General features: G+C 34.8%; 1 protein-coding gene across 1 annotated transcript; it reads right to left on the bottom strand.

Moving 5' to 3' along the window:
• Positions 1–1,623: 1,623 nt before the first annotated feature.
• On the bottom strand, positions 1,624–9,787 carry LOC105059077 (NAC domain-containing protein 53). The gene is made up of 5 exons (XM_010942242.4): positions 9,109–9,787; positions 8,779–8,979; positions 2,887–3,693; positions 2,637–2,778; positions 1,624–2,281 (listed from the first exon to the last, which is right to left on the bottom strand). Exons 1-5 carry the CDS (start codon positions 9,592–9,594, stop codon positions 1,851–1,853), a joined length of 2,067 nt encoding a protein of 688 aa, XP_010940544.1. The 5' UTR covers positions 9,595–9,787; the 3' UTR covers positions 1,624–1,850.
• Between the last annotated feature and the right edge of the window lie 2,488 nt (positions 9,788–12,275).

Raw genomic sequence — 12,275 nt, forward strand, 5'->3', positions numbered from 1 at the left:
GCAGGGTCGACAAAAATATAAACGTTATTTGGCGTAAGTTGCTGTGGCTAATCTTTATGTATGACTTGGTTCGGAGCTATGACGGAATGAATTTGCGCTGCCGTTTAGCGTCTTGCTAGAACCAGACGAGATATAGAAACCCCGAAAGTTGGGATGGCGGATTAGTGGAATGTGTAGCCGGACCAATTCATGCACAAATTTCTGATCAATGCTGAAATTTCTGTCAACTGGAATTACCGAAGAGCTTCCCTCAGCAATCTGATCCATATATATATATATATATATATATATATATATATATATATTTCAATTTCTGCTCCTACTTATTTCAATTTCTACTTCTTGGCATGGATGCTTAAAAAATCTTTGGACAGTGGCAAAGTAATTTAGAAAATGCTTCCTATTGGTTTCAAAAACCCATAAATGAGCTAGATAGAACATGTGGAATCAACCCCCAACTTTTTTTTTTATTGTTCATGAAATCTTTAGAGCTTTTGGTGCCAAAGATTTATTTGATTTAAAGCAGAGTAGAAATAGAAGCAAGGAAAATAAGTTATGGAAATGAAACATGAATCTCCATGTGGTATATCCAACTTCCTATCACAAAAGTTATGGACATAGGTTTTGAATTACCAGAGTGATGCAAAAATTGACAACACTTTGGTAGAACCTCCTTGCACAGAGAAATTGCCGTTAATCCTGGCATATCCAACTTCTGGAGCAATTCACAAAATCAAAGTTGCATATATGACCAAACAAAAGGCCCCATTTTTCCATAAACACATATTGCTGTTTAACAGTGCAGCATTAATTCTCACAAGCACAATCAAAACCATCCTAGTTAATTTTTTTGCATCAGCAATATTCAACATTGAAAATTACATGCTAAACATGCATTAATAAACTAGACAAAAATCCTCATTTTATGTTTTAAATTAAAAACAGCTCCCAATTTAGTTTAAATTATAAAAAGCTCCTTATTCCAAACATAAATTAAAAAAAACTTTTCATTTCTAACTGAAATGATCATTATATCCTCGTACAGTAATATAACAAAATAGTATTATTTTACAATAATGCAGTACTAATTTATAATAAGACAATACTGTCTTCTAATATCGCGGTATTATTTTATAATACGTAACGCAGTACTGATTTATAATAAGGCAATACTGTTTTTTAATATCGCAATGTTTTTTTATAATACAGCAGTATTATTTTATAATAAAACAGTACTGTTTTATAATAGTATTATATTACAATAAAACAGTACTGTTTTATAATAAGACAGTACTGTATTATAATAAATACTATTTTATAATATCCTTACATCATAATAAGGTAGTATTGTTTTACATCAAGACAGTATTACTTTATAATAAGATATTATTATTTTTTAATATCACAGTATTATTTTAATATTGATTTATAATTACAGAAGTAATTTGATCATTTATGTCGAGAGCTGTTTTTAAATGAAACTCAACTGAAAAGCTATTTTTAAGTTTAAACTCAAATGGAGAGTTTTCACTAGTTTACCCAACATGCATATTCCCGTCAACGCAAAATCTAAATTTCATAACGTGCAAACTAACATAACATGATATCTGAAATTGCAGAGAGTAAGAAAAAACCATGTGTAACATATCACACACAATTCATTGTCGAATGAAACATATATCTGTCAGTCTGTGCACCCTTTGCTTTAGTTGAAAAAAGCCACTAATAAATATCATAATATGCAATCCATATGGTCCAACATTTTAGGGCCCATTTTTCCCTGGAGAGCTTTAAAAGTTCTACTCTCATGGTCAAAAGAGTATGTATATGTATCGAATAGACAAACCAACTTACCTGCTATAAATACACAATCCCAATTTATAGCTTATTGTAAGAATTAATGCCGAGAGGAAGAAAAGATAGCAGCCACCACGTAATACCATTGACACTGGTCCACCCTGCAACTTTGAAATTGAATCAAAACGCATAGATTTTCTAACTTCATCACCAGCCAAGCTGTAAGAAAGGAGTAAGCTCATATCTCCGTTCTTCGGCAACGACCAGTGTTCTGTGCTGCCTGTCACAGTTATACCACGTATTTGGATCATCCCAGTAGTGACATGTATTGAACTGGTTGAGTGGGTTGCGGAGATTCGTCCAACACGTTTCTCTGACCCAGCAGGATATTCTGCAGCAATAGCAGGGGGAGCAGAGATTGAGCCCAACATGTTCACAAGACGTTTTGTAATAGTATTATCATTACTCTCATTCCTCTGGACATCTGCACCACAAAATTTAAGACCTTACATTCAGAACAGCATCATGTAAGCCCAAAAGAAGAAACAGTTCATGAGAAAATCTTCAAACTAAATGCCTGGACCATCTAGCCTGCATGCAACCAATCATCACCAAATTTTTTCATTCTTCTCGTGCAAAACTCAAAACTAAATAGGCCCAGAGATTACCTTTTATAAGGAAAAAAAGTTATGATTTATAAACAAGGAAATTTTGGGTGATCCATACGGTAATCAGACTCCAACCAGATCAAGATTTTTACAGAAACAGCTTAAAAGAGTTACCATGCAAAAAGTGTAGTCACTTTCCTAGGAGAAAACATTAGATCTCACAAACCATACCTGGCAAGATATTGACGGCAGTTTTACCATACAGCTGATTACTAGCATCAGGCAAGCTAACAGAGGATGATGCGTGACTGGTAACATTTGCTTCTGATGCCGGTGGGATAACCTTGTTTTGTTGAGCATTGATGCCATCAAACTGCAAACAAGAATCATATGACATGTTACCTCATTTATACATCAATAAATACATGCTTGCTTTACTGAAGGATAGAGCAACTTCATTTGAGATTCTGATGCAGCATACCTCCGGAGTGAGGTTGAGCTGGTCCAAGATACAAGAATCCATACACCCTAACTTCTCTAAAGAACCAGCAGTATGACCATGTAAATTATCCTCTGTGGCATCAAAGTACGCCATTAACTTATCCACCGTATCAAACCCAGATGGATCAGTGACAGGTGAGTACAGGAGTTGATTCAATTCTGCAAAATTATCCTGACTAAATCCTAGATCATTACCATGTGCATCATAAAACATTGTGTTTTCCTCAGCCAGTTGACAGGAAGGAGGACAATGACCAGCTCCAGGATTTGTGAGATCAATTGATTGCAGATTATAATTATCCTGAATTGTTGGGGACATCTGAAATGGTTCCTGCTGGTCAGTGTTTTCATTCACGGTGTCAAAGAATTCCTCCACATCAAGGATTTCTTGTAAATTGACACCATCATCTCCTCCATCCACAGATTTCCAATCATTACAAGTCCTTAAGGGGCAAACTACAGAGTCTTCACTAGGATGATCTTCTGCATTTACAGCATCAGCAAGATCATTAAGTTCCACATATCCATCATTTTGGCCCGGAGGAGTGTGAGACCTATCAGCCATGCCAGTGTTGTCGCCCATGTCATTAATGAACACTGGGCTGTTCTGCAGCTCAGGTTCATAATTGCATTCCACAATGTCACTATTGAGACTTGGGTCTTTTAGTATCTGCTGATTCTGCTCCAGTAAAACTGATGGATCTTCTTCATGGCTGGCACCAACCTGCCCATCAGGACCCACCATAAAACCAGCAGCATTTGCTTGTTGATTGTCCATGTATTGGTTCTGAAACAGTTAAAGATGTTCAAATGCACATCTCAGTCAACAGCAAAATAACAATGGTAAAAAATATCAATGCAATGTCACCCAACAATGTACATTAAAAAGATCAAAAAAAGGATTTTAGATACATCAGTTAAAGACTTTGAAACTTATGATTTGTTTATTTTAAACTGACCAATTCATGAAATAGTAACAGCATGCAACATGAGTAAGTACGTGCACAAGATTTAAAATATTGACCTACTGGTTGCTGATGTGGACTGCAAATTTGGTAGAAATAGACTTGCTTGTTCTCATTTTGCAGAATTCAACCATGAACCAAACGAACCTTCGAATTTCATGCTAACAGTGAAACTTATATGAAAAAAATTTATAAATGATGAATGACAAAAATAAAATATTGGATTTACAATTGTGATCATCATGTGACTTAAAGTAGGTCCTAAGAGCCATTTTGGATTACCCATCATTGGATCTCTGCACATTCAGAGAATCTTGTCATGATCCCAATTTTTTTTGCAAAGCACAAACTAAGGAAGCACCGATACTTCAAATTACACATCATGTCCGTATCAGATATGTATTGGATATCAATACTCATTTCATACTTCTCGAGCACATGTCTAATAACTGTGTCATGTATCTATTTGTCAAAATTAGAAAAAATAACTTGGGACACTTTCCGAATACACTTGAGATACTTCTCGATACCCTCAAAAAGAGGGGAAGGATGTTTTCTTTCTATATTTAATATTGGTCCTTCCACAATAAATGGCTAGTTTCAAAGTTTATAATGTTAACATAAAAATATTAAGTATGGATTGGGTCTATGGATTTGAATAATCACTAAATGGCAAGCTTGCAAAAATCGATGTTATCACATAATGGATAGACTATGCTATTTCAATGTCTTATATACATGTGTATATATGTTGAATATGTATGTACCCATTGATGCATCTTATTTGTATCATATCCTATATCCATATCCATGTCTGTGCTTCATAAACTAGTCTATAAGCTTCTTCTATACCCCCTTCTAAAGAAAGGTTTTTCGCATTTTAACCTAAAGCAGGCAACTAGAAAGTATCGATACTTGAATATTCACACCATGTTCATATCCGATACGTATTATACTTTGTCAAATACTTCTGCAATACATGTCGGACCTTATTTTATATATCTTAGTTTTACATTTTTTCAAGATTTAGGATACTTTTCAAATACCCAAAGGTGAGGGGCATGGCTTTTCTTTTTTCCTTTTATTTTTTTATGAATGTTGATCTTTTATTGATGAATGGTGTATTTTGAAATCTGCAACATTGATATTACTGTATGGAGAATCGATTATGATATAATGATTTAAATGAGAAAATGTACTTTGTATATATAAGTGGCAATGCTGTTGTATGAAGTATAGAATGTTATATGGTAACTTAATGTGCATTATATGCATATTCATTGATTGTCATATTGTAGCCATATCATATCCTACTTATTCAATATTTGTCCTATTGATAAATTTATATCATGCTGTATTTGCACCTATATCTATGTTTCTTTGATTGACAAGCTAATATACATAATTTATTAGGAAACCTATGTATGTATGTTTCATCTAAATCTTCATAAACTATCCAGATTATTGGTTAACCAATCTTTGTAAGATGTCTCTTATAATCCACATATAGTTGCTACTAAAAAACATCAATATTTGACATGAAGGAAAAAGAAATATTTTTTGGCCCTGTGACCAGGTAGATCTATTGGATTCACTTTGAAATCATTCATGATTAGGGCTGTCGATGGACTGATCAGAATGGCCCAAAGACCTGATCGGAAACAAATCAGGCTCGAGCTCAGCTTTTAGGGTTGTGGGGCGCGCTCAAGCTTGGAAATTAAGGCCCGATCAATTTTCTGGCCAAGCCTGAGCTATACAAATGGTAAGGAAATTTGATGGGCCTGGTTTTGAGCCCAGCCTGGCCTAAAAGCATGTACTGTGTAGGTTGGGCTCAAGCTCAACACCTTCAGCCCGAAAATATATACTGTCTTGGCCAACAAGATCAGGCTTGAGATTCAAACATCAGGCTTCCTTCACGCCTAGGCTCGGCCTGACCCAACCCATTGGCATCCCTATTCAAGATAAATAAATTTCAAGGAGATGATTCAGTTCTCTAACTTCATAGGCTAACAAAATTTTGAATCAACTTTATCAAAACTTTGGTTCGTTTTTTGAACGTTAGGCAACTTGACAGAGTTCCAAATCATTTCACCAAAACTTTTGGTTCCTTTTTTCTCACTATTAGAAGGATAGTTTTGCTATCTATAAAAGTCACATGGTTCGTGCTAGCTACAATCAGGAGATCAAATTCATAGGAAGTTTATAAAAAAGAGTTCATACACCAACCACATATATAGGCACATATTTGGATGGTATTTAGAAATATTAAAAATAAATTAGGTTCATATATTTAATACAAAGAAAATAACTAAACCTTATGGGGAAAAAAAAACTAACCATACACTTCTAGACTAATTAGACAGCCTACCATGGTTTAGCATAGCATGTAAATCTTGAGGAACCAGAAGACCAATATCCCCAACAATCTACACTCAACTTTCGAGTATAGCTAATGCAACAAAAAAAAAATCCACTGATTATTAGATTAAGAATAGAGAGGAGTGCCTGGGCCATAAATAAAGGTTGTTTGGACCTATATGCACACCTAACTAGAGATGGCAATAGATTGGGTATGGGTCAACTAGGCTATTATCTGCACCTACCTTGTAATAGGAAACCATGTATACATACCAACTCAAATGGAGCAACTGCAGCAAAAAATGGGGAGGGTTTTTACCATTATCCACATTCGCCCCATATCTGCTGCAGGTTTTGGAAGCAAGATCCTTCCCCATAAACAACTCTGAACAGGTCAGGTAAAAGTTGCCCCATTAGGATCGGGTCGGGAAACCAGTGGGGTGAAATAAATTGCCCCCTCCAGCTAGCAACCTACCATGCAACTTAACTGTACATGAGAACTATTTAAATATATTATCATTCTCATGTAGCAATCTTTTGACATGCATAAACAAGGTACAAAAAATCAATTCATATTTGGTTGTGCATATAAAGTTTCAATAGTTTCAACATGTTCAAGTAGAGCTTCAAGGTTTGAGGTGGGAGTGGCAATTTACTCCGCACCACCAGATATTCGACCCAACCCACAACAAATCCAAGGTAGGCATGGGTAATGGTAAAATCAGCCCCCAACCCAGATATATATAACTCTTCATAAATCCCCTCCCTAAAGCAAAAAAAAAAAAAGATTTTTTATAGCTTTATCTGACCCAACCTGTCCAACCTATCTCATCTAACTCTACCCATCCCGAGACCCCACCTACCTCGCATTGTCTCAAGACTCTATCTACCCTACCCCATCTCGAGATAAATACATGGTAGGTACAGATAATGGCCTATCCTACCCATTGCCATCTCTATTTTTAGCAAAAAAAATAAAAAATAAAAAATAAAAATACAAAAATCCGAAAAAGCATAGCATAAGATTTTAGAATTTTTTTTGTATTATTTGGAATAATTAGATCTATGATTTCAATCTTTCCAGCTAAAAATTACAGCGAATAAAATTATATTGGATTTGTATAAAATACTAAAAATCATGTCAGACACCAATTTGAACTATGATATTTACTTTAAACGTCAATAATCTAATACTTAACTGTGTAAACATCAAAATAGTAAAACATACAAGTATAAACATACATAAAAATACGAAATCACATGACAATGCCCTCATAACAAATACCAGATATCAACAGAATTGCAGAACTATGATCTAGAAATGTTGAAAATAGTGCTATCATTATATATAACACATCTGATGAGTTTGCATGATTTGAGCTGAGATCTTGTTACTCCAATGTCACATCTTGTGAATGCCCTATAGGGAGGGAAGTCAATCTACTGGGCACAGACTCCAACTACAATCTACAAATATGCTATATGTAACTCACCAAGCAATATATATGATTTGAGCTGAGATCTCGTTACTCAAAACTCAAATCTTGTAAATGCCCAATGAGGAAGCCAAACTACTGAACATTGACTCCTCTTTTTTCATCATGAAATCTTTTAAAACTCAAGGAAATGATCTTTTCCTTGATCTCTTTGAATTGAGCTCCTTATTAATTCCAATGTCCTCAAAACTGCCAAAAAGTATGTCTAATCTGAACGAAAAAGAAAATAGAAGCTAGCCCAGATAAAACACCAAAGAATTAATAAATTCTGATCTCATACAGAACAACAATCTTGTACTGTTACAGTGTACTGCTTTACTAATTGGGTCAACAAATTCTCAAAAAAGCTATAAGAGTGAAACCAAGGAAAATATCTTTGAAAACTCCAGGAAAGAATCGAGGATACTCACAGCAATCTAGCACAGACCAGAAAAAGGAAGGAAGACAAGGGGAGGAGGGGTGGTTGGGTAGGGAATAGTCACTAAGTCCAAGTTGCATTGTATGGCTCGAAGAGAAAACCAATACATAGAAATACAACCCACATAAACAATAAGGTGTTATACATTGATGTACCATGCTGATAACCTATAAGCATGATGTATATCAAAGAATTATGGTTTATTGCTTGGTTCCTTGATCTAGGTAACACCACCATAAGTTATTCAGATGGAGAACAAGAAAATAAGCTAACAACCTGAAGATGTAATTGCTAAAAGCAAAATAAAAAAAAAATAACCATAAGTCTTGGAAACTTCACAGAAAATTACATCCTGGTAGATGAAGAAAAGAAAGCAAGGAGAAAGCAATATGACATTCAATGCATGCTGCACCTACGTTCCAGAAAAAATTATCTTGGATTCATTTCAGGTTAAACAGGAAATACGTATATGCAAAATTTATAGGTGACTAAAATCAGTATCATTTTTCCTGTTATAATGTGCATTTCTTAGATTGCTAAAGGTATATGGAAACATGTCTAAAGAATAACACAATCAAGGATCTTTCAAATTTCAAAGCATAAACAATGAAATACTTCTTATGAAGAGAATTTACCCGCACAAAATCATTGATATGCAAGTCCTCCTGTTCCTGCTCCCTAGCATCATTATAGTCGTCATCACCATCCTCTCTCGGCACGATCATATTACCATCATCCTCCTCCCACTCTTCCTCGTTAAACGGCGCCCCATATTGAGCCCCGTTTTGCGGCCCTGGGCCGTTCTTCTTGAAAATCCTGCATACAACATATGCATCCTTCCCCAAAGAAAACCCAAATTCAATTCAATAACAAGATCGAACGAACATGACATCTCTAACCAAAAAATAAAAAACAAAGAAAAAAAGAAAAAGAAATCCCATCTCCCATCCTACTATCTTCTATACCTGAAGGATCCCAGTGCCAGCGAGTTCCTGGTCCCCAAGCCGGTATTCATGCATCACCCAGTTGGTCCTCTCGCCACGGGGTGCCCGGCCGGCGTGGTAGACGAGGGTCTTCTTGTTGCCGATGATGCGGTTATTGTGGCGGACTGGGCGATCCTTGCCGGTGGTCTTCCAGTAGCCCTGGGCGGTGGAGCGATTCATCCGGGAGCGGTTGGAGTACTTGCGATCGACGCGGCTAAAGAAGTACCACTCCAGGTCCCGGCTAACGATCCGGGACCGGGACGGGAGGTCCCAGGGTTCGCACTTGTAGAGATCGATCTCCGCGATGGCATCGACGCGGAGGGATTTGCCGGCGACCTTGCGCTTGAGGTAGTAGCTGACGAGCTCGTCGTCGGTGGGGTGGAACCGAAACCCCGGCGCGAGCTGGGTCGCGGTGGTGGCAGGAGTAGAGGGCGGGGGCGGATTGGAGGACGATGCGCCGGCGTTCATCTGAAACTCGGGGGTCTCCACCGTCGGACAATCGGAGAGATGATAGGAATCGGAAGAGGGTTTCGATCAGAGATCGAATTCTTCTTCACACATTTTCTTGGAATTTTAGGGTTGATTTCGGAACGGAGAGAGAGAATGAGGGGGTTTGGAGGGGAAAAAGAAACGAAGTCGTAGGAAAGTCTTGGGGTTTTTGGGTGGGGGGGACTGCCGTCCGTATTTTACTTTCGGAGGCGGGGTTTTAAAGATTTTTATTTCTTGGTTGGTTCGGTGATACGAGAGTGTATATAATTTTCTATGAGGGTTCGCGATCTGCCGTTCATGTTACTACTGTGAAGTCATCTCATCCACTCATGTACAGATGGGCGGTATATAATAGCAGTTTGCTTAGAAGTCTTTGTGCATGCGGAAGACCCATGTTTTTTTTTTTTTTTTTTTTTTGGGTACGGTGGACTTGAGGACGGAGTGAACCTGGATAATTTTGACCATGATTGTCTTTCCACAAATAAAAGGATGTATTAACTAACCGATCCCACGATATGGTTGGAGACGTGGAAGTATTGCAGGATGTGCACCGTGGAAGGTGTAAAATTGGAAAGCAAGAAGGAGATGTTCCCATAGAAAAAAATAAAATAATAATAATATGTTTTCCTTCTATTCATGCAAGATGCTAGTTTATAGTAAATAAAATAATAGTACAAAAATTTGGAAATCTGTATTTAAAAACATATGATTATCTTATAAAATATGTTTTATGAAAAATGGGAGGATATGTTTCCATAGAACTTATTTTTAAGATTTTATGACTTACAAGTTTTTGACAAAATTACTTTCATAAAAAAAAAACTAACTATTTTATAAATTTATTTATTTGTTATTATATATAATTTTGTTTTCATAAAAATTAGCAACCAAAAAATTTCAATTTTTTAAATATGTTTTATAATGAAAGAAAGTCCAGGCAACTGCTGCATTTATTAATTGGCTTTAAAGTAACTTTGGCTGGGTTAAAGAGCTTGTTAGGTTGCCATAGTTCCTTCTCTAGAAACTTCAAACTTGCACTTGCAACGATACTCGTTGGTTCGTTTGGTTAAAGATAATAAAAAATAAATTTCATATCAAATTAATGTATTTACTATCAAAAATTTAAAAAAATTGATGAAATAAATAGCAAATTCCACTGCTATTTTACTCAGAGAGAAAGCAAAATGGATATCATCAGAGTATGATGTTTTTTTTTTTTCAATACTAGATTATCAAGTGAGGATAATATAAATATTATTGTTTGAAGAAAATAATTATTTTTTTTGTTAAAAGTCAAGGATGCCTTTTTTTTAATATTATTAATTCTGCAATAATTTCGGCTCAAAACATAACACGAGCTGACCATTTTCAGTGGATCTCTCTTATTAACCAAATACGTTGTGATTGTGTTCAAATATATTTACCTAATAAAAATTAAAAATATTAAAAATTAATTATAATAAAAAATATTTTTTAATATATAATTAATTTAAAATTTTATTTTCTACTATTTTATAACAAATGTCAACAAATAGACTGAATGAAAAAAAAAATGATTGCTTAAACTATTTATGCAAAGGTATTATAAATTTGATAACGAAATATTATGAAATCTATTTTTTATCATAATTATTTTTTATAAATAAATAATTTTTAGGAATCATCGGACTGCCATAAGCAAACAAATCTTTGAGAAACCAAAGACACCATTTATAGAATGTAGCAAAGTATATATCAACATTTTCTTCCCTGATGGTAACAAAACTATTTGATCTATTATATGGCCAACATATACAACTAGTTTGTTAAACAAAGTATTAAATATGTCACAAGTTTATCTACATTTAATTTACCACGTAGATTAGCTATGCTACATGGACAGCTATGGTGAATATAATAATCACACAAATAACGCATCAATGCCCTTTAATGAATGTGATCTGCACTTGATATTATCTTCTTATTTTTTTATTCATTAGTATTGGCAGTATCTTCGAACTATGAATTCTTAATATATCATTAGTAGAAATTCTTTGTGCACCATTTGCAGTATAGAAAATCTAATGTAGAGTGCATCACTATATTCTATTGGACCACATAGCTATCACTTTTCAATGCGCATTTAATATCCACAGTTTTATATTTTCGTTTGAAATTTTGAATAACAAAAATATCCTGCTTAAAAATTATGACGCTTCTTTTTAAAAATTATGACACTCCATCACAAAAATTATGACACTCCTTCTCTTTCAAAAAAATTACGACATCCCTTCACAGAATTATGATACCCCTTAATAAAAATTATGACACCCCTCCTTCACAGAATTATGACATCATTTTTTAAAAATTATGACACTCCTTCTCTTTATATGATGTCATAATTTTTATGAAAGGGTGTAATAATTTTTATGAAGAGGTGTCATAATTCTATGAAGAAGAGATATCATAATTTTTATGAAGAGATATCATAATTCTGTGAAAAGATATCATAATTTTTTCGAAAGAAAAAGGACGTCATAACTTTTCTGAAGGGATGTTATAATTTTTAAGAAAGATATTTTCATCATTCAAAATTTTAAATAAAAATATAAAATTATTGTGCGTTGAAAAACGATGGCTACGTAGTCCAATAGAATGAAGCGATGCACTCCACATAAGAT

Source organism: Elaeis guineensis, chromosome 16 (assembly GCF_000442705.2).
Source record: "Elaeis guineensis isolate ETL-2024a chromosome 16, EG11, whole genome shotgun sequence".
NCBI lineage: Eukaryota > Viridiplantae > Streptophyta > Magnoliopsida > Arecales > Arecaceae > Elaeis > Elaeis guineensis.